At 40.0% G+C, this 23,899-nt stretch overlaps 2 protein-coding genes across 2 annotated transcripts in view; one reads left to right on the forward strand and one right to left on the reverse strand.

Annotated features, from left to right (window-relative positions):
• IFT27 (intraflagellar transport 27) overlaps positions 1-23,899 on the forward strand; it is a 553,630-nt gene that overhangs the window by 59,049 nt on the left and 470,682 nt on the right. The window lies entirely within an intron of this gene.
• NCF4 (neutrophil cytosolic factor 4) overlaps positions 1,176-23,899 on the reverse strand; it is a 52,182-nt gene continuing 29,458 nt past the window's right edge. Inside the window, exons 7-11 of the mRNA XM_082265490.1 lie at positions 23,530-23,578; positions 19,752-19,850; positions 8,958-9,088; positions 8,805-8,870; positions 1,176-1,738 (exon numbers count right to left, since the gene is read on the reverse strand). Of these exons, the coding sequence (XP_082121616.1) occupies positions 1,522-1,738; positions 8,805-8,870; positions 8,958-9,088; positions 19,752-19,850; positions 23,530-23,578 (562 nt within the window). The 3' untranslated portion in view covers positions 1,176-1,521. The remainder of the gene's footprint in view (positions 1,739-8,804; positions 8,871-8,957; positions 9,089-19,751; positions 19,851-23,529; positions 23,579-23,899) is intronic.

The following is a 23,899-nucleotide window of genomic DNA, read 5'->3' on the forward strand; positions in this document are numbered from 1 at the left end:
ACCAGTGTAGGTTATCAGTGCCCATTAGTGCAGCCTATCACACCGGCAGGTAGCAGTGTGACTGCTTTATGGGGTTGCCAGACTGATTTGCCTCCTGGACCCTGCCCTCTGGCCCAATTCGCCCCATAAGACAGGCACTAAACTAAAATTGTAGCGCAAGCCTGCGGGGACCCTTTTCGTGCGGGAGTCAGGAGGAGGCTGTTTTTTTTTTCATGCGGTATGCAGCTATTTTGCTTCCCCCCTGCAAAGTGCCGCCCTAGGCCTGGGCCTTGTCGGCCTAGGCCAAGATACAGCACTGGATAACAGGGGAATACACTGCAAATATTTAGCATTCATTTCACAAAATGTATGTATTTACCTACCATTTATAAATAGGAATGTATACTTTTATTATAACTTCGATATTTTATTAAAATATACACTTCAGAACTCAAAGGGAAATACAGTAAAAACACGTTTTTTTTTTTTCTCACATCACTGTGCTAGCACAGGACATATTTCCTCCATTAAGTCTATGTATGGCTCAGTGTCAATAATAAATGTACAACAGATTGTGAATCAAATCACCATGAAGAATATATCTTAAGCAGATATCTTATAGCTGATGTTTAATGAAGTTTTCATTTAAAATGAATATACTGACAGCACTGAAAACAAGGATTTAAAGAGCTAGGGATTACCTTGTATGAAATAGGAAAGAAAGTGATATGAGACAGAGAGAGACAGAAACAGAAAGAGCCGGTAAAAGAGAAAAAACTAGGAGAGCAAAATAATGGTGGATGGTGTAGAGAGAAAAATAGGAAGGAAGGAAGGAATATTAAATGAGAAATAGGGCAAAAGTCAAAAGGCAGACCGAAATAAATCAAAAGCACAAGATTAGATGAAGGAAGGAAGTTAGCAAAGAATGAAAATAAAAGGGAACAAAGTAAAAGAAAAGAAAAAGGAAATGATAACAAATGAGAGGCAAAGGAAAAAGAAAAATCTAATGGCATTTGTCATTTTGTTTCTGCTCTTGATAAGCGTTAAATACATCTGTAAAGCCCAGAAGCTGCCTATGATTGATTATGCATCTGCCTATAAGGGAAGAAAGAAGAGAAAGGAGGAGAAGTCAGAAAGGAAAGATAAAAATGAAAGGAAGAAATAAAGGGAAGAAAAGACAGGGTGGAAGGAAAGGAAGAAGGAGAGGATGACAGAAGTAAATAAAAAAAATAAATTAATAACATCTGTCATTTTTTTTCTGCTCTTGAGGGGTTTTGAAGACATCTGTAATACCCCCAGGAGCTGCCTATGATTGATGATGCTTCTGCCAATAAAATGAATAGCAGATGGATTCTGGTGCGAGGCAGCAGTTTTTCCTCCTGAATTGGATGTGTTAGTTCAGTATGCACACTGACCTTACACATTTGCACACAGTGGCATTCTTAAAAAAGAAAGCCTCTTCCATCATGTCTTGTTCCTTATTTCTTGCTGGACTGGTGTCCTTTGTCACAACTCTTGGATACAATGTATTGTATTCTTTGACTATGCTGTAGGACTATTCTCTCCAGCTCCATTGCTGTACGCATCCAGGTCCTCACAGTGTGTTATGTGTAACTCCCAGGAGAAGAAGTTTTCTTTGTGAGTCTTTCTCTTTCCTCTTGTATAAAGAAGCTCCATGTCACTGTTGTCCAAAAGGCGAATAAGGTCACCATCTGCATCTTTTATATTCAGGGCCACGTCAGTCCCAGGGAACTGAGTTCTGATAGAAAGCAGAATTAAAAATATGATTACACAGAGAAATAGCCTTATGACACTGTTCCAGATTTTTTTTTTCTCAATTTTATTTTTACTTTCACAATAGTGATAAGCAAACAGGCAGGACACAAAGGATCAAACCAAGACTCAAGTCTTCTCAGACATCCCTTTCCATCTGCCATGCCATCTTAATTGTTCCCATAATCCAAAATGAAAAAGTGTATGTTTTTGAAATGTTTTTAGTATAATAATAATATAGCCTATGGTATTGATATGTATGTTAACAATGTATTCAAACTGCAACATTACATTTTATGAACACTAATAATATGTGTGTTTCCTCTACATTTGTAATTAGTCTTTCACTGTAAGTTTTATTAATACTATTTGTATCATTTTAATTGCGTTAAGTAGACCTTGCAGTACAATGCAAGGACCACATACACTGTAAAGCCCCCCTCCTCCATTTAAAGATCATCATTTGTTGCTAAGTGCAAAATGCACCCGTAAAGAAAGAAGTTAAATTAATACTTACCTTACCTCCATATTCCTGTAACATTATGACTGTGCTGTAATTCCCAGAATTCCACTGGAAGGAGTGTGACGCCACCATCGCCTAGCTGCCATGGGCAGAAGACTTGGTATAAATCTTGGTATAAAAGTATAAATCTAACTTTGTACCTAGCAACATCAGGCAAAGGGCCCAAACAGTATATGCAGACCTGGCATTTTAAGGTCCCATTCGTAGCCATAAAAGCACAATACATTTATTTTATCAATTGTATATATATATATATATATATATATATATATATATATATATATATATATATACAGTATACAGTATACAGTATATATATATATATATATATATATACTGTATATAGACTTTGGTCAATCAAAGGAGCATATTTAATAATCAGTAAGTGTGACTTTAATCAAACATTCACTGCAGGTGAATCTCGCAGGTGAATTTGTTTTACTCTACAGTAAATGATTCACCAACAATGGTTGCTTAATGAATGCCACATTCAATGTTTTATAAATATGCTTTTACACTTTTTGCAGTTCCTATCGGCACTCTCTGCTCTCTTATAGAGTTTTAAAAGGGAGATAGGGCGATAGGTTTCCGGGTGTAAACCCTTTCTGGTTTTGAGAGAACAATGATACCTGCTGTTCTGCCTCAAGCAGGATATTCATTAGGTTGTTCTGCCTGCAATACCAAATTTGACCATAAGATGGGGCCAGTGGTAAATTTACTTTTTTTGCAAAATTTAGAAACTTATCAGCTTTTCCAAAAGTTCCAGTTATCCTTCAGTCTAAGAAAAGAAAACAGGTGCATCCTAGGAGCTCAGACTCCATCTCCGACACTTGAGAGATGGAACCAGCTATCAGAACACATGTTGGATTGAAATTTGCATCTCTTTACATCAGAGATGTATAGTAACGAAGTAGAACTACTTAAGTACTGTACTTAAGTACCGAAATGCGGTATCTGTACTTTCCTAGAGTAGAATTTTTTTCTCCTACTTCTACTTTTACTTCACTACATTTTTTCGATGATTTCGATACTTCTACTCAAGTATTTTTTTTTTGTGCTGCATAGTTACTCGTTACTTTTAAAAAAAATTACCACTGCCAGAACAGTAGATGGCAGGTTGCATAAAGCTCAAAAAAATGTGTATAATGTCATTTGTAAATCAGCGCATACGAAAATAAAGGCTGTGTATAATAAAAGCTGCTATACCAAATCTTTCCAATAAAAAGAAAATATGAAACAAACAAATAAATGGTGCTACAGCGCTTAAAGTGCATCAAGAAACTACTAACAAACACAGGTTAATCATTTGAATAAATCATTTGAAATAATAAAAACAATATGATGTTCATACTTTTGACTTCTTTCTTTAATAACTACATAACACAGTACTTGTACTTCTACTTTCAGTACTTGAGTAGAAATTTTTTTTCAAAACTACTGGTACTTTTTACTTTTAGTACTTAAGTAGCAAATTTTTTGAAAAAACTACTTGCAATACTTAAGTAAAAAAAATGTTGAATACTTTAGTACTTCTACTTAAGTAACTTTTTCTGCGAGCACTTCCACTTCTACTCAAGTAATCTTTTGATCGAGCACTTGTACTTTTACTCAAGTAGAAATTTCAAGTACTTTATACAAGTCTGCTTTACATCCGCTAATGGCAGCATCGCTGGTATGAATCATTTACCATGCACAGCCTAATTGTCTATTGCATTTTCTGTATATTTCATATACTGATTATATATACATTATCTATTTTTTCCTAATAGTTTTACCCACCCTGTTTTGTTAATACAGCTTCAAGATTACACTCATCTGGCTTAGTGCAGGATAGGAGGGTTTAGCTGCATGTTGAGTTACACACAAGGAAAAGTGTAGCGAGGACAGAACAATAAAACAGCAGATACCCAGCAAGCAGGATACACAGTGACTACATAGAGGTCTACTACACTGTCAGCGTAGCCACTTGCATACAACAACACAGCAGTCTCTACACAGTCAAGCACCTACACAAACAACATGTCGCAGAGTCAGGCACCTTCACTTAAAACAAGGTCCAAAGTCTCTGGTTCCTCTAGAGCAGTGATGGCGAACCTTGGCACCCCAGATGTTTTGGAACTACATTTCCCATGATGTTCAACCACACTGCAGAGTGTATGAGAATCATGGAAAATGTAGTTCCAAAACATCTGGGGTGCCAAGGTTAGCCATCACTGCTCTAGAGCCTCATCTGCAAGTAATGCACTCGCTATTGCTCACGCAAAAGCTGAAACTGCAAAAGCCAGACCAGCCTTCAATAAGCAAGAAATGCAGATAAAAAAAAGATAAAGCATGATTATAGGCCAAGAAGAAACAGAGAGAATTTGAAAAGGTGCAGCAACAGGCAAGATTAGAGGCTGAGAAGGTTCAACAAGAGGCATGCTTAGAGGTTGAGAGAGTACAATACGAAGCGTCCTTGGAAATTAACTACTAGAAGCAAACCTAGAGAAGCTTATTGTAGTGAAAGAAGTGGCAGACACTTTAGCAGAGGGATTTAGAATCTGCCATATACCCCGATAACGAACACAGTAGGCGCAGCAGTGTGTTTGGTCCAGAAGTTGAATCTAAAGATCCTCTACAACGTACTTCAGACTACATATATCAACATTTCAGTCCAAGCAGCAACAAAGACTACACCGAGGAGACAAACCGAGGATGCTACATAGCACCACCGCAAGTCAGCGACAATTCTCAAATCTGCAAACAAGAGGACTTCAAGCAAAGTGAAACCTCTTACGACAGACATCTTACATGCAAGGCACCAGAATCTACAAATTATCCTCAAGGTCCTGCCTTCACATCAGAATGAGTAATCAGTACGTGAATGTTAAAGGTTAAACCAGAGATTCTTTAAAGGTATGATCACACACCTCCTTTTCACCATAGCAATACACAGCCAGCTAATCAAGCCACAGTAGACTTTGCCAAGTTCTTTGCACAACGCAAGTTAAGCTGGCCATACATAGGTTGAAAATAGTTTCAAAAAGCATTTGATAAGCCCGATCATTTGACTTTAGAAACATTAGTGGGCACATTTAGATTCTCCAAATGCAAAGTTCTATGCCAAAAGGAAGATCCAGTATGTCGGAATTTTGTTACATAATCAAACGATTTTCTAAACATTAGTAGGGAAATTGATTGTAAATAGTTCGAAAAAATGTGCAGCGCATGTGCATTGATCACTGATCGCCAAAAAATATAAGATTTATGCCATAAACGATCAATAATATAATAATAACACACAGTCGTTCGGCAGATCTTTATCAAAAACAAAAGTTTATTCAAACGATTTTCTATCCATGTATGGCCAGCTTTAGTCACTAAAGGACTTGAAATGTTTAACAACTGCCCTAGAAGCTACAGAGACTGGTGATCTTCTTTTAAAAACACTATAAGAAGCTTAGACCTGCATGTAGTGAAGAGATACACCTCCTGATCAAATGGCTTGGAATCGAGTCAGCCAAACATGCCAAGAAAATCAGGACAATATATAGAGACTACCCAGACACAGGCCTTAAATTAATCTGGGAAAGACTTGACAAATGTTATGGCTCAGCAGAAGCAAAACAAAATGCACTATTCAAGAGACTTGATAGATTTCCTAAGATACCTATCAAGGCCTATCAGAAACTCAGGAAACTAAGTGAATTACTAATGGAACTTCAGGTAGCAAAAGCCAAATGGGACTTATAAGGACTTGCCTTCCTTGACACTGCCCGAGGTGTCAACTACATTCTACAAAAGCTACCCTATAACTTACAAAAAATATAAAAGACAGTATAATATTTCATTCCCCCCCACCTCTTTCTCTAATTTTGTAAGCCAGCAAGCTAGAACATTTTGGAAAAAATAACGTTTTTCTTAGTTTCTGCCTGTAAGTTTTGTAAATAAGTAATTTTTGTCCTTCACTGATGTGCGCTGATGAGGCAGCACTGATGGGCACTGATAGGCTGCACTGATGGGGACTGATAAGGTGGCACTTATGGGCACTGATGAGGTGGTACTGCAGGGCACTGATTAGGTGGCACTGATAAGGGGGCACTAATATGCCGCACTGATGGTCACTGAGAGTTGGCACTGATATGGGGCACTGATGAGCACTGATAGGTGGCACTGATGGGCACTAATAGGCGACACTGATAGGTGGCACTGGTGTGTGGCACTGATGGGCACTGATGGGTGGCACTGATGGGCAGCCCTGATAGGCAGCACAGATGAGCAGGCACTGATGGGCACTGACTGGCATCACTAATGGGCACTGATTGAGGTCACTGGTGGGCACTGATTGGGGTCACTGATGGGCACTGATTGGTGTTACTGATGGGCATTGATTTGTTTTTGCTTTACTGTAATCAGGGCACTGATGAACAGTGCCCTGATTACCTGTCCTGGTCTCCCCTTTGAGGAGAGCCGCTGACAGTGTGAGGCGAGGTACGACGATATACGGCACTTCCGCATGTACATGTTACCGGCTGCGATTGGACACAGCTGATCACATGGGTATAGAGCAACGTCATTGGTTCTTTGCCAAGATTGGGGACGCACTGTGTCCTTAGGTGCTGGGACAGGGTAGGAAGTGTTGTCAGTGAAGAGTTACAGCTCTGCACAGCCAGAAAAACATCCCTGGGTGTGGGCTCAGGTGTAGAATCTTGCAAAAGGGCTGGGGTCTGTGCAACCCAATCTCCCTCCAATACAACAGACTGGGAGTCCCTCTCATCACCACGGGCTGCAGTGTGTATAAATGAGGCAGACTCTCCAGATCGCAGCCGCTCACCATCGGCATGAGGAGAAGTGGCTGAGTTATATGCAGGAGATGTCTGATTCTCCTCAGCAGGCACCAGAGCGAGGCGCTCCAGTTTGACAGCTGTATCTCTGATTTTTTCCTTTGATGAGCATGAGGACTGCAAGGGCAGGCGCCATCTTGGCTTCTCCGATCCAGCACTTCGGCTTCCTCTTTATTCTACCGTGTCATGGCTCTAGGGAGCTCCTTTTTCTGGGTAGTCTTGCTCAGCAGTTTCTGGGTAGCAATTATTTCTATCAACCATGCTCCCTATGAGGAGCTGGTGGGAGACAGGAAGGCCTGTCTGGGAAGGGAGAAGGGAGCACATCTTAGCCCATGTGGTTGTACTTTCCAGTGAGAACATTTCTCATTGGGTGGTCAGGACCAAGACTATGTAGAGACCCCCTGTGGGTTTCTGTCCTGTTTGTAGGGGAAAATGGAGCAATTTCCCTGGTTATTGGTCAGGCTGGACTAAGTTGCAGTTGATAGAAGGGGTGTATAAAAGGAACATGTGTCCCCCTTTTATGAACAAGTAGATAGGACTCAGGTCCGCAGCCTGAGAGAGATGAGTATAGTTGGTGTACAGCAGTTTTTTATGCATGGCATCATGAGCAACACAGCACCCCTTTAGAGACACCTAACAGCAACAAAGTAACACATACGATTTAAATGTTCATGCCTTAGGTTTTAACATGTTTTTAAGACTGTTATAGAAACACCAAATTACATTTGCCCTGAAAATTTAATTAAATAAAATCATTTAAAATTTAAATAAATTTAATGGAGAAGGCTGTGACAGAGGAAATACAGCAGGGGGATCGCTGGAGCAGCGAATGTCAGTGAATCAGGGCCATTAGCCGGACACTATCCCTTTGTGGGTTATAACCTCTGGTTTGTATGTTGTAAAAGAACATGTATCCATGTAGAGAAAATTTTCCCTTAATTCCTGTCACTTGGTCAGGAAGTGAGAAGAGAACTCCCCAATGATGGCACTGGCAGTAATAAAAAAAAAAAGACAGAAGTTTTCACCTTTTTCCCACCATCCCAGTAAAGCTCTTTTTATCGCTGTCTGTGCCCCTTTTTTTGAGATATACCTCTTTTCCCTGATTTATCTGACACCTGTTAAAAGACAAGACGGGGAAAAAAATTTCCAACATAGGAACACAGACAGCCGTAAAGCATTGTCAGTAATTCCAACCGTTTCCCGATCTATCCAAAACCAAGAATTTGCTAGAGCTATATGATATATGGAATGTGCCTGGGGAAAACAAAGGGTTAACATATGTGGGAAAATGTGAACATAAAAAGCTGTATTACAAAACATAAGACATTTACTTTCCTTCTAAGGAAATTTGTTCATACATTTTTCTTTTTTAGTTGGCAGGTCCTCTTTAATGGCATTGCTGATGATTTATTAAGTATTCCTGAAAATTTTAAGCTGAATTTTATTAAATACAGTTGGTATTGATTCACTTTGCTAAAAATACCAATGCAGCAAACCTCTGCCTTGTGCAGGAAGACCTGTGTTTAAAGCAGTGACCTTTTTCAGCTATGGGAAATGCCCCTTTCCAGTAATCATGTCTGCACTGAACCAAACTACCAATTAAAACCCACAGCCAATCTGATGGCAGCCATCACAATCAATGTAAAGGTCTCATTACTTTGAGTTTATTAAACAACTCTTCTGAATAACCTAAGGTTGGATTTTACCTTATTAGCTCCAGCAGCTCATTGTAAGTGGGAAGTTTCTTTACATCTTCTTCTAAAGAGATATCTCTATGATAGAGAGAAATGCATAAGTAATGTCTTTAGCATTGCTAAGATGTGGAAGGTCATCGGTGCATCACCCCTTACTATAGTTACCTGATGTGACACCTGTCATAATCGTGAAAATAGCAACGCAGCCAGCTCACTGGAAACTTCTCTTCTGGTAGATCTTTGATGATTCTCACAAAGGATTGTGGGAAAATACCTACTCGATCAGTCACTGTTCCCTGGAAATCAAAAGAAAGTTATATGAGTGTATATGATAGCATGCAATTATCCTCTGATATATGATTATTATTTTACTAAGTTATGTCTAACAGCTATGATTAGCCTTAGATGGGCAGGTTATTCCCAGAAAAAGATGGTGGGGAGATATCTGCCCCCTGTCTGTAGTTTCAGGAACCCCAATTTTTTTCTACCCAATGGGTGTATCAGCAAGGTAAAAGTTGGAGCATAACACATACCTAGATAGCATCAAAGGGGTTAAAGTTCATGCATAGTCACTAATAGATATGGATAAAAATGGAGGAGATGGAGGGAATGAAAGACCCCCAGGGCTAGCTCTGCTGCAGATAGAAGTCAACTCTGTAATTCAAAGATAAAAACAAAAAAGCGGAGCACCGCTAAGTGTAATCAGTTTAATAAGGCAAAGTAAAACAGGTGCAGAAAGCTTGCTCAGAGACACCTGCATGCAAGCGTCTGAAGAGCGGAATAGTATCTGGAAGCCGCTGGCCATCCAGCCAGACAGAGCTACGACTTACCACGCTTCCTCTCCTGCACTACCCAGTGCCATCTTGAGAGCCTTATAGGCCCCTGGGCATTGCAGTGCACCGGGGCCCCCTGCCTACACAATCACCCACGAGAATACACATTACAGGGAACACTATATACTACAAGAGAGTACAACTACTACCTGGAGTATATACCTTACTATATACATATTACAGGGAACACTATATACTACAAGAGTCTCTTGTAGTATATAGTGTTCCATGTAATATGTATATAGTAAGGTATATCCTTCAGGTAGTTGTCTCTTGTAGTATATATTGGTTCCTGTAATATGTATATAGTAAGGTATATACTCCAGGCAGTAGTTTTACTCTCTTGTAGTATATAGTGTTCCCTGTAATATGTATATAGACTATATACACATTACAGGGAACACTATACTACAAGAGAGTACAACTACTGCCTGGAGGATATATACCTTACTATATACAGTACATATTACAGGGACCAATATATAGTAAGGTATATCCTCCAGGACAGGTAGTTGTCTCTTGTGTCGATCATCATCATCATGCCATGGAGAGAGAGAGTTAAAAAAAGAATATCAAGCAGCCTGGCAGCTGGGCTGGCTGCCTTACCTTTTTCACAACGGCTGCACATGGGAGGAGGTGGGTGGAGGCGAAGCCAGTCTTCTAGGCGCGGAGACCGACGGAGAGGAGAGGAGGACGAGCCTACGAGGAGGAGGATCCTCCTCAGAGTCCTCCGCTGCGGCGCTGTGCATCATGGGTCTGCTCTGCTTACGTCACTGGTTGCTAGATGCCAATCAGGCTGGCCTTAGCAACCAGTGTCTGTGCAGCGCAGACTCGAGCCACCACGGCCACCGGCGGACAACAAGGGGGGGGGGCCCAGGCCTGCGGACAACGGGGGACCCTAGACCACCAGGGACAGTAATTGCCAGTTTGCCACCATCCATGTGGGGCCCCTTGGCAAGTGGGGCCCCCGGGCAACCTCCGGGCATGCCCATTGGAAAAGACGGCCCTGGCACTACTATCGTGGAGTTACATTGCCTGGACACATACTTCCTTGTCTCAGCAGACCACCATCCAGATGAGCTTATTTCTATTTGTTCTAATGTGAGCAAGTTTTCTGCACCTGTTTTACTTTGCCTTATTAAACTGATTACACTTAGAGGCGCTCCGCTTTTTGTTTTTATAATGGGTGTATCAGCGGTGTTGCATGTAGATTTTGCAACAGGTCCAACAACCAAAAACCAAAACAAACAATCATAATAGCCTCTCATTGTACTGTAGAGTAGTGCTACAGTATACATTAAATAAGCCATTGAGGAATCAGTTCATAGTATCAGACGAAGGGAAGGCCCTGCTGACAGACCCATAGAGATAGAGAGGAGTAGGGCAAGGGATATAAAGAATCCCTGGTTGAGCGATTAGGGAACCAAGGTGGTGGGGGGGAGAGAAGGGGGGGGGATGTAATGTTTTTTTTTTTTTTTTTTTATCTCACTGAGAATAATAAATAAGACTCTGTTGGTACAGAGAATACACTGAGAGAGAAGTAAGATTGCCTGGAGGAGGAATAAATTTAAGTATCACAATTGGGGGGAAATAGGGAATACCGAACACACACACAATCACAAGGTTGAGGCACAAGGAAGTCAAGGGGAATGTAAATAATAAATATGAGGGAGAAAACACAGAACAAGGAATAGAGTGGATAGACTAAAGAGAACACTAGATCAAATAACACTAGGGCACAGAGACACTTTTTTTTTTTTTTTTTTTTTTAGGGTAAAATAATTTCAATTTTTTTTTTTCCTCCTCCCCTTTCTCTCCACCCTCTCTCTCTCTTCCATCTCCCTCCGATTATACTCTGTACTTTTTCGGGTTCTTTCCCTTCCTACAGGGAAAGGCCATCCTGGGTTCCAGATAGCTGGACACATTTTAAAATCAAACCTTAAATAGAAATATATGCAAAGCTGAGTTAAGCGCATGGCCACCTGATAAAGGCTCCCCTAAATCGGATGTAAGGAATATTAAGGGCCTCTCTTATTGGGAGGGACAGAAAGGGATGGGAAGGGGAAGGGAAACTTGGTTCAACGGTGAAAGCTTAGATGCCCCTGGCGCCTTAACATTGGTAGGAGATGGAAAGAATTAAAAAAAATAAAATAAATAGAAATCAGAGACAGTTATAGAATATCTAGGGTGGTCATGGATCTGGAGACCAGAGGGATCCACAGATCTTAAGGGTAGAGTCTGGTTCTCTTTCCTTTTGTTTCTCTTAATTATGAGGCTAGGGAAGAGTGGCGTAAAATACAAAATTGTAACATGTTGTGGAAAGTTTTTAGCTTTCCTTTTCTTCTTTTCCCTTTTTTTTTTTTTTTTTCCTCTTTCTTTTTCTTCTTTTTTGGTTTCTTTTGATATAAAATTAAAAAACATTAGAGGTACTGATAGATAGAATGAAATGGTCCATATTGAGTTTGAAATTTTTTAGAATAAATTTTCAGAGTTAATAACTAATATATGTATGAACATATTGGTAATAATTATGTTGGTTTCTGTTTGCCTTTTTTTTTATTGAACCAAATGGATCAAATTGCACGAATATTGTAAATGGAAATCTCCTGTTTATCCTTTTTTCTCATAAATAAATAAATTAAAAAAAATAAATAAATAAAATAAATAAGCCATTGAATTAGTGGCTGGGTCAGCTTTGATTACCGGACTAGCAGTTACTATAATTGCGGCTACATATGGAAAGAGCTTTCCACCATTTATTCAAGGCACTTGATCACAGGAAATCATTGCTGGCCATGTAGGAGATCCAGTGTAGTGAAGAATTTTGTTTAACAACCATACTCATAACTGATGATAGATAGAGGGATGAACCCCAGACATATACACATATATAATATATCATATTATACACACACATATAATATATCTTATATATTATAAACTAATTTCATCAGGTACTACCTCATATTTACTAATGGGGGGGCTCTACTGAAACATTATGGATGTGCATGGTTGAAGAAGAAGAAAACACCGGGGGCAAGTAATAATCTCTCTTAACTGCCGCCCCTTTAAATGTGAATTCACATTAAAGCGGAGTTCCGGCCTCAGAAACGTTTTTTCAATAAAAATACTCCCAGGACAGTCAGGGCTAGTGCATTTCAGAATGGATAGCCTCTGAACTGTCCCAGGTTGCACTTACCTTTTAGAAGAAATACTTACCTTGAAAATTTCTTGTCCAGCGCTGCCATCTCAGGTGTGGGCAGCTGAAGCCAGGGCATCCTCTTTGGTGTCCTCTTCCGTGTCCTCTTTGATCCCAGAATGCCCTTCACCGGCCCCGCTCGTCAGTTCCGGTGCAGGCGCGGCATCCCTGCACAGCTTCTGGGCATTGATTCCTGGGAGCGATGACGATCAGCTCCAAGGAGTCAATGCAAGCGGGAAGTAACGGCGTGGGCTGCAGAGGGAGGAAGTAGAAGAAAGGTAAATATATTTTCTTCAATATCAAGGTAAGTCATTGAAAAAAAAATCAGGAGTATCCATTTCTTTTTTGGGTGACACAGAGCAAGCGGATGGCCCAAAGTGGTTTTTGAGACTGGAACTCTTTAAATAATAGAAAGTAAATAGTGGCTTAATCAAGTGTAACATAAAGTAAAATAGCTAAAGTAGCTAAAATAACCACCTAAATATGCCCATCAAGTGAACATAATTAAACAATCCACTAATACTGCATTTCAGCATCAAAAATAATATTAATATATGTGAATGGTATCAGTCCGTGAATAGAAAAAAGTAGGCTAGATAAAATGGTGCTCAATAAACGCTGTCACAAACACCGTGCCTTCTTATTTTCATTCATCAAGTGCTCCACCTTGTGAAGCTCACCAAAAGCCCCAGGTCCCAGGGACCACCTTTTTAACAATTTGAACACCTGGACCGTAGGAGAGTTAATATAACTACAAAGTAACTATGATTGGTGGGCCATCCTGGAGCGCAAACAACTTTATTGACATCCTTCACAGTCGTCAGTGCTCACATAAATAAACCTCCTAGGGTCACAATTTAATATGTACTGTATATTAATGATGTCCCTTTTTGTATAAATCATTCTAATCATCTCTCGGGATGCAATCTCTGCCCTCTGGCTGGTGATGCTCTTACAACCAACGCATACTTAAATAATTACAACATGTAAGAGACAAATACAAATTAATATCAACTAATTAAAAAGTATTGCACGAATAAACTAATAGATAATGATAAAATGTGAAACCAAAATTGATGAACTATCTTTATTGTAGAGAAATGGAAAAGGGGACTAAACATTTAAAAACTGAATGTTACATATTAAATAAAAGAAAAAGTTAAAAAAAATGAAAGAAATAATGTAAAAATATAGAGGAATAAAATTAAGTAAATGAACGAGAATAAAAATAAATGAAAATAAAAATAAAAGTATGAATAAAAATGAAAATAAAATAAAAATAATGATATAAAAAAATATATATAGAAATAAAAATTAAAATTAAAAACACCCTTGTTATTCTCATTCATAAAAATGTGGGCTACCACTCAACGTCCCAAAAACTTCCCTCCTTCTCCTCAATCCACACTATGTTGCTATAAAATCTTCCAAAATAATAAAACTATATTACCAACATTACCTCTCCTGGTAGAGTGGGAAGAACCAAAATATATGAATTTTTGGTTAAGATGGATGAATGTATTCATCCTACTACTTCCTATGTGTGTATGCTATCAAAAAAAAGGGGGGACCCCTCAACATAGCATATACACCATAAATATACCAGTCCGATACAAAAATTTCCACTAAAAGTCATTAATATAGCAATTGAGGTCTATGTCTAAATTTAATCCTCCTGAATGTAATGTTCTAAGGCAATGAATTCATTGAGTTTCATTTTGTGATACTTGTTTACGCATAGCACTCCCTCTCAAATATTTGTATACTCTATCAATTCCACAAAACCACAAGGAAGAGGGATCTTGATTGTGGACAAGTCTGTAATAATTTGAAATGCTATTGTAGCAGAATGCCCAGCCATTGTGCTGAATGTGGGTCCGCCAGGGTTACCGCTAGCAACAACAGCACATTTAGGCATGTTCTCCAAGTGTGAGCACTGAGACTGGAAACAGTCCAGCATCTTTGGGTTTTGAATTTATTTAGGAACTTGGATGGGAGAAGGGAATGAGTGGGATACTCCTCTGGCTCAAGTATTTACAAGGTAATGGGACAACTGAGAAAAATGCCTCTTGACGCTGACTTGATGCCGGCTGAATGCCGGTCATTGCCGTTGGAGCTTGTTAACGCTGACTTGCTGTCTGTTAACACTTAACTGACTTTGACACTCACCGGTGACATAAAGTCCTTTGTACTGCTCCCTTTAGCCCTTCTGGCTGAGGTAGCTACATGTAAACACTGCTGCAACTCTTAACTCTTCAGGGCCCACATTGGCACCCTCTTTACAGACTTCTTTTCAGGGCTTAGACTTTGGCACCCCCTTTCTAAGCCCCCTCAACTGGCTAGCTGGCTCCTGGATCCCTCTGACCTTCCAGAGTGGTTCCCTATCCTAGGCAGACCCCTGGGCAGTTTACAGTACTCACGACACTGCTTTCCTGGAAATGTCCGCCCCAACAACTCCACTTGGTCCTTAGCACACTGGATCCCTTTCTGCAGCTCAGCTCAACCTGTTGTCCTCTAGGCCGACTGCCCAGGACACCTTCCTCACGCTGACAGGAGGAGAGACAGCCATCACCCTCCTCCTGGGACTCTGCTTCCCGCCAAAGACACTCTGTCATGTGCTCCCCTCAGACTTATATCTCATCCCAGGATGCATTGCGGCATATTCTGCCCTCTGTGATAGATACAAGCCCTGGTGTGCTATTGGTCAGGTTTTCTCCACTGTCAAATGAGAGCCCCCATTGGACACAGCGGGGAGACTCCCCAAGCTCAACAGGCACACCTGGGAACACATGACAGCCTAGCCGAACAATCAAGGCCCATCTGATAAGCAGACAAGATCCCCTTTATAGTTTGCCTAGCACCTACCTGGGAGGGTGCTACATCATGTTGTCTGTAACCTTGATATTACTCACATGTTCACCTATCTGCGTGGCCAAGGTACGCTTGGTGCGACCAACATACCTGAGGCCACAGGGACAGATCAACAAATATGTAACAAATCTTGTACCACATGTTATAAAAGTATCTATTTTAAATTCCTTACTTTCCGTGGAAGCAAAGCTAAGCTCCATTCTTCTTTTAAACATACTTGTTTGATATGCTTTGTATCTACCACATCTATAAATTGCCAGACCATTATTCTTGATCTTTAAGGATAGTTTACAGATGGGTATGGTGCCAGCTGATTGGAAAAAAGCCAACATGGTACCAATATTTAAAAAAGGGCAGAGATATATCCTGGGTAACTATAGGCCGGTCAGTCTAACATCAGTAGTCTGCAAGATTTTGGAGGGGATGTTAAGGGACCACATACAAGACTTTAGTAATGAAAATGGTATTATTAGTAGTAATCACCATGGATTCATGAAAAATCATTCTTGCCAAACCATTCTATTAACCTTCTATGATGGAGTGAGCTGCCACCTAGATAAAGGTAAGCCTGTGGATGTGGTGTATCTGGACTTTGCAAAGGCCTTTGACACCGTTCCCCACAAACGCTTACTGTTCAAACTAAGGAAGGTAGGTATGGACCATAGGGTGAGTACCTGGATAGAGAACTGGCTCCAGGGGAGAGTGCAAAGGGTGGTGATTAATGGGGAGTACTCGGATTGGGCGGGTGTGGAAAGTGGGGTCCCCCAGGGTTCTGTCCTGGGACCAATCCTGTTTAATTTATTCATAAATGATCTAGAGGAGGGGATATCGAGTACAATCTCAGTATTTGCGGATGATACTAAACTAAGCATGCCAATATCTTCTATGCAGGATGTGGAAACTTTACAAGCGTACCTGAACAAAATAATGGGGTAGGCAACTACATGGCAGATGAGGTTGGGGGGCACTTGGGGGCCAGAAACCAGAAAGCAAGCTACTCACTAGGGGGGGAACCTCTGGGTGAGTCTAGGATGGAAAAGGACCTGGGGGTACTGGTAGACAACAGGCTTGGCAGTGGCATGCAATGCCAAGCTGCTGCAAGCAAAGCCAACAGAATAATGGTATGCATAAAAAAGGGGATTCACTCCAGAAATAAAGAGATTATTCTCCCTCTCTACAAGACTCTGGTCCGGCCACATCTGGAGTATGCCGTCCAGTTCTGGGCACCGGTCCTCAGGAAGGATGTGCTGGAAGTGGAGAGAGTCCAGAGAAGGGCAACGAAAATAATTAGGGGAATGGAGGACATCAGTTATGAGGAAAGACTATAAGCACTGAACTTATTCTCTCTCTTGAGAAGAGACGATTGAGGGGGGATATGATATCAATGTACAAATACTGTACTGGTGACCCTAGCATAAGGAACAAACTATTCAGAGAAAGGGAATACAATAAGACAAGTGGCCACTCACTAAAACTAGAGGAAAGGCGGTTTAACCTTAAAATACGTAGGGGGTTCTTCACTGTAAGAGCAGTAAGGATGTGGAATTCTCTTCCACAAGCAGTCGTATCAGCAGGGAGCATCGATAGTTTCAAAAAACTATTAGATGGGCACCTTAAAGGCCACAACATACAGGGGCATACAATGTACAGTAAACAGCAAACACACACACACATCATAGGTTGAACTGGATGGACGGATTTCTTTTTTCAACCTCACTAACTATAAAATCCATTCCTCTCTAGAAAGGTTTTACTTCTTTTGGGGGGATCCGGTACGTTAAGCCGGGTGCCGTATAAACGTAGGACGACAAGGGAGTATGTCCTTAAGGGTGTTATCTTTCAAGAGGATAGGCCAATACTTTTTAATACATTTCTCCAATTCCCTATACTGTAAATTGTAGCCTGTAACCGATGCTACCTCATTCCTATTCTTTATATCTCTGATAGGCTTAAGTAATTCCTCTCTTTTCATAGAGAACACTTTTTCTCTGACCTCCACCAAGTGTTTTTCTTTGTTTATCTGTTTGGGTCAAAAAAATCTTGATTATGACTACAATTTCTCCTGATACGTACAAATTGGCCTTTAGGAATTGCTTTAATAAAGCGGGGTTTAATATACATATTAAATTGTGACCCTAGGAGGTTTATTTATGTGAGCACTGACGACTGTGGAGGATGTCAATGAAGTTGTTTGCGCTCCAGGATGTAATGTTCTGGTACCTTTGGGTACCCTAATTACTCTTTCATAAGTGTATGCGCCCCACCATTCTCTTTTGGTAAGGTGCGCATACACCTTTAAGACTGATGCTGTCATCACTGAGCGCCGGACTGGATGGCTATTTAGATCGCCGGCTCTCACTCACATGTGTTCGTTCAAACTGCTTTGTGCCTTGATGCTAACCTGTCTTGAAGCTCTCATGCTTGCAAGCATACCTCGCTGTCGGAACCACGCTGCGCTGATCCCTGTATCCCGCTACCGGATCATCCGCTCTTGCCGAACCTCTCCTCTGCTACATTGCTATTAGTGATAAGTACCCCACAAGGGAAACCTCTATAACCTTTATACTAAAGCTTACACTATCTAGCTCTGCATACTAAGGACTATTACTACATCTGCATTATCTAAGATTGCTAGCTCTTGAGCCTACTACCACCTGTTCTTGCACTGGGTTGATCTCTCTTGTATGTCCACCTGCTACTGTCATCTGCTACCATACATGATTGCTAAACCTATCTGCATCCCATCTGCTACTATCTTACTTTCAAGAACATTTCCTTTCAAGTGTCTGTCATCTACCATCTCTACCCAAGCTGTCTCTTCAGCCTATCATCACTGTGTTACTATATACATAAGTCACTCTAGGAAACATCTTATTGAGTGTGTGTATTTATTTGCTGAATTGAGATCCTCCACACATGATGAGTCATTGAGAGTTGGGATTGGTGTCTCAGCGTTTCTCTACATGACTACTGAAGTGGAATATTTCTGCAGCTGAAAATCCACATCATACGTAAAACGCAGGAGCGTTACACAGGATGGCCTACCAATCATAGATACTTTCTAGTTCTATTAAGTCCCCTATGGTAGACAGAGCCCGGATTTCCAGAGGACGCCAAACGGCGAAATGCATTAATGTCCGCCTGTCTAATGTCTACACTTCCTTGCTAACCAGTGACGTCACTTCCAGCGATGCACCCCAGCCAGCTTCTTGGAGCATTCGGTGAGGGGTGAGCCTGCCACTTGGTTGTAAAAGGGGATGCAATCTGTTATGCGGTCTAAGCTGGTGCCAGTCAGGTGTGGTTGCTTATATATTATTCATTAAAACAGTGTTGCACTATTATTGGGTATTTTTGTTTTGCCTCCATATAACTAACATCAGCCATCCGAGAGGTGATTGAGGAGACTGTCAGACTGATCCAGGTGTTCAAATTGTTGAAACTGACATAAAGCTCTGCCTGCTTTTACTACTTAAAATAAAAAATAGTAAAACTTCTCACAAAAATAGTAGAGACTTGTTTTAAGTTTTTCTAAGTAAAAAGAAATAAGGGGCACAAAGAAGAGTGTACCCCACAACCGCAATAATCAGAACAGTTCACTAAATCACCTACGCTAACCTTCCACAATTGAATCAGCTGTCCCAGTCATCTCAGTATACCCGACTCCAACACACTGACCCTATGGCTGCTTTCAGCCTCAACTCTTGTAATGAGTGCCTGGGTTTACCACTCCTACGTGGGCTCCTGACGCTGGCACCTAAATTCGAGGTTTACAAATTCAATCAAAATTTAAAAAAAACATTATATGCAAATTCCAGAGATCTTGGTGTTCAACGTGAATTAAACTAAACACTAATGTGTTTTTACAATCTGTGGATTCTGAGAAGGTTTTAAGAAAACATAAAGGAATCATCAGGTACCTTGTAGTACCTGTTTTTTCAGTATTGTTTTTTGTAAATACTGCATGTATGTTAAACAAATAGTTTCGCTTTACGTTCTCTTATAAGGTCTTTCATAGGCTCTTTTCTATGAAGCCATATAGTCCTGGCCTTTTCTCACCTCCAGCCAGTCTTTGTTTACTCGACTCAGAAGATATACGAGTTCTCCTCTCTTGAAGTTCAATTCTTGAGCAGCATTTCCTTTAAAGTCAAATAAAGCCTGCATGCAACGAGCAGAGGTATCAGAAAGTCATGTGTTTAAGGATCCACACATAAATGTACATCTACACATTTACTAGTGTTGGAGAATTTAGAATATGGCTTAAATCAGGCTACAGGCCTGGTGGTCATGGTCTTTTTCCCTCAGCTCCTTCAACCTTTTGGAGAGTTAAAAAACAAGAATTTGTTGGTGGCTATGGCTAAATAAAGAGACACTGGTGGAACTCAATAAATTCCTAACAACAGCTTTCTGGCAGTAGTTTCTTTAAGAACTATCTACGCCTAACCCCAGCAAGCAGTTACACCAATATCGGTAAAGTTACCAACCAATGTGGCAAATGTGGTATTTCTTACTACTGCCACTTTAAGAACCTGTTGTTATGACAGGGACAGATTCTTAAAAAATTGCCAGAGGTTCTCAGATTAGAAACCTGGGGGTAATTAGGACCAACTCAACTCTGTTCTGGCATAAGGAGGTATGCCATGATTTAGCAGGCCATGTCTTTGCTGGGAAGCTGTCATGTATTTGACAGCTACTTCCATAGTATTATATTACCTACCCCATTTAGCTGCTGGCAGGGAAATTTCCCAGGCCACAGCTAAATAAAAGCAAAGGGTCGGGCATACTGGTGATGTCATTACCCAAATATACTGTAGAAATACCCACATTTGCAAAACTACTTGTCACTGGGTGGGGAACTGAGAGACTAGTTCTATTGGAATGAAAAGCATCTATCGTCCTGCCCACTTCTGTGCTCTGTCAATCAGAATTAAATCAGACCCGATGGGGAACTAGTCTCCCAATTCCTTATCAGGCTCTGTCCACCCCAGTACATAACTACTCGATAATGCACCTATCAGTGTGATGCGGAAAGAGGTTTGGAGGGAGGGAATGCACTAAAGAAGGAGTTTCCAGTGTGAAAATTCCCAACTCAGTGCAGGCACTGAGAAATTTATGTCAGGGCCACATGTATTATGCAGTGGTCCCATGTGATTGCGAGCCCCTAGCACCCTTATTAATATAATTAAGGGCCTGTTTTATTTGTTATTAGGGTCTCTGTATTGGGCAGTTTCTAGATTCTCCTTTTGTCTGTTTCGGGTATCCCCTTTGCTGTATCCAGGCAGGATTTCAGCTATCAACTGTTGCTAGGGAGATCAGCTAGTTGGTTTTCACTCTTTGATTGACCATGGTCATCCTAAGGGAAACCTGCCATGCAACCAGGATTCACGCCTATTTTTAAAATGACTTCTCCCTGGGGTAATTTTCAGCAGATAGATCTTCAATTAAGACAAGCTTTCCCGCCGTCCCTTCCCTTTGTGTCAACAACCTTTTTTTGGGGGTATTGTGGATGGACAGCGTGGTTAAAAAATGTAATGGTCTGTTATGTTCAGCTCGACTTCAAAATAATTATTAATTTCTTTATGGTTATAAAGTTTAAAGAAATGTAATGATTTTATTTATATGCTTTTAACCCCCAATAAATGGCCTAATATTTTCCAAGAAGGTTGTCTTTTGTTATTTCATTTAATTACCTTTTCTATTTTAGGTAATTGTGTTATTATTTGGTTATAGGGGTGCTTGTGGGGTCTGCAATTCGATGAATCTGTCCGTTGCTGTGCTGTGCCCAGACAGAATTTTAGAGGGTGTCTATACCACCCATTATGCATTCCTCCGACTGTCTTTTGAATTTTTAAATGTGAAAGTCACATTCACTGCTTTATAACTACACCCGACAAATATATCTAGCTTTCCTCAATTCCATTTTTTTTTCCACTAGGGAATTTTGTTTTGTTTTCATGTAATTACTTGCTGTTAAAACTATTTCTTTTTTATTTTATAATAAAACAATTCTTTCTTATTTATTACCTATGTTTAAAGCAAATTTATGCATTCACAAAGCAGTAGAGATTCAAGCAGATATACTGGGTGCTTCTCAGAATATTTACACACAATGCCATGAGCAAACCACATTTAATATTGCCTGCCAAGCTGAATATACAAATTAGCTTGTGACTTTAAATAATGATTGTCAGTATAAAGTAATGCAAGTAAGGGATAGAGAATATATAGGAGCTTTGAATAAAGGCTTTGTTTTTGTTTTTTTTTAAATCAGCACAAGGGACAGTACTTATCATATTGCTGGTGGCTGGTTCTGTTCTTCCATTCATAGAGTGCCTTTCATTGATGGAAGCTATACAGGGGGCAGAAGATTTTACGTTGAGGTAATTTCCTGCTAGCCATTCGTCACACCACGTCACTTCCGCAAACCACAGTGGAACGCACGCCGGCAGCGTACCCGGAAGTGTATTGGATGATCGTGACTACTGATTTTCACAATGCTTAGAAAACTCATTTGTTTGTGAGTAACATTTTATGCTTTTTTATAATAAAAATTACCCTACGGGCTTCACTATTTTGGCTCCTTCCTCTCTTTTGCCTGAGGGCTTGTATGCAAAGGTATCTTGGAGACATTCTTTGGAGGCGTATTCCCATTGTCATTCTGGGGGACACCAAGGCTTTATAGCACCATATTTCTGAGGTTGGAGGCTGATCTGGAGGTGTCTGCTTGTCATACTTAAGGCTCTTGATTTGCCAAAATCTGGTGAGTGGATCCCCAAGAGGGCTTGTTGCAAGCACTGGGCACTTTTTTGTGTGGAGCACGATTATCAGCACTTTAATTTTAAGTGGACTATTCACCTTTTTTGGACTGCACCTCATATAAAAATTTATATTTTTCTGCACATTTTGTCACTTTATATTTATTTCATATATATTTGGATTTTAATCATATATGTGCCACATTATTATTTATTTATTTATTATATATTTATTTATGAGTATATGATTTTTTTGCACTGATGCACTTTTATATTAATATATTAGAGGATTATAGTGCACTTTATATATCTGTATAAATTTATGAGTATTTAATTTTCAGCACTGATGCACTTTTATATCAACATATGAGAGGATTATAGTGCACTTTATATTTATCTACCTGGTAGCACTGTTTTAATATTGCAATCTATTTTTCTTAGTTTTATCCAAGTGTACAGCTGCTGCAGGTAGCACTTGCACTTATTTATTTAGCGCGGGTTTTAAATATACATTTTTTCAAGAAGATTTTACCTAGCTGATGTCCTAGGTAAAAATCTTCCGCCCCCTGCTCCCCTGTATAGTTTCCATTAATGAAAGGCACTCTATAAATGGGAGACGGGCTGATCTCCTCCATTCATAGAGAGCTTTTCATTTTTATAAATATCATGCCTTGTGATAACATTCTATTAAAATGTTTAACTAACTGCAGACTTTCTGGCTCAATGACAGCAATCACTGGCAAGATAAGTAAAAAAAATGCTCTCTAACTGTTACACAGACAGTAATAAACTAGCATTTTCCCGAAGAAGGTCAACAATGCCAATTGACATATTTCTTTCACTACTACAGAGTTCCTTGAAACACTGATGGGTTCAAGTGACCCCTCCTCTTCTTACATTACAGTTACCATTACTGTTCTATTTTACCAATTTTTTTTTCATCCTGTATGCAATAAAATATTATAAAACTTAACAACAAAAGGTTTCTGCATTCCCAAAGCAGCCAGACCCATGATTGGGAGGCTGTGGGCAGCAGAGACATTTATGCTCCAAAATGTATATATCAGCAAATGCATCCTGACCTCTGCTCTGGGTCGCTCCATATCTGAAATATGTTGGGAGTTTTTCTTACTGTTGAGAAACAAATACATACTATCAGATGATGCACATTTTTACCTGATTTTGTTCAGTATATATTTAGCCTAAAACATGACAATACATCTGCCCACATTTTTCATACCCCATGCTTTATATAATACTAATAATATATAGCACCATTAAACGTAGCTTCTCAAAGCGCTTTACAAGTAAAACACAAAAACTACACAGGATAAGGAAAATAAGGAAAATTACGTGAAAGCTTGTCTAAAGAAGAAAGCTCTTAGATTTGATTAAGGCTGGCCATACATGATACAATTTTCTTACAATTTTCTGGACAATTTTCTTGAAATT

Source organism: Pelophylax lessonae (assembly GCF_965119305.1).
Source record: "Pelophylax lessonae genome assembly, chromosome: 8".
Taxonomy (NCBI): Eukaryota; Metazoa; Chordata; class Amphibia; order Anura; family Ranidae; genus Pelophylax; species Pelophylax lessonae.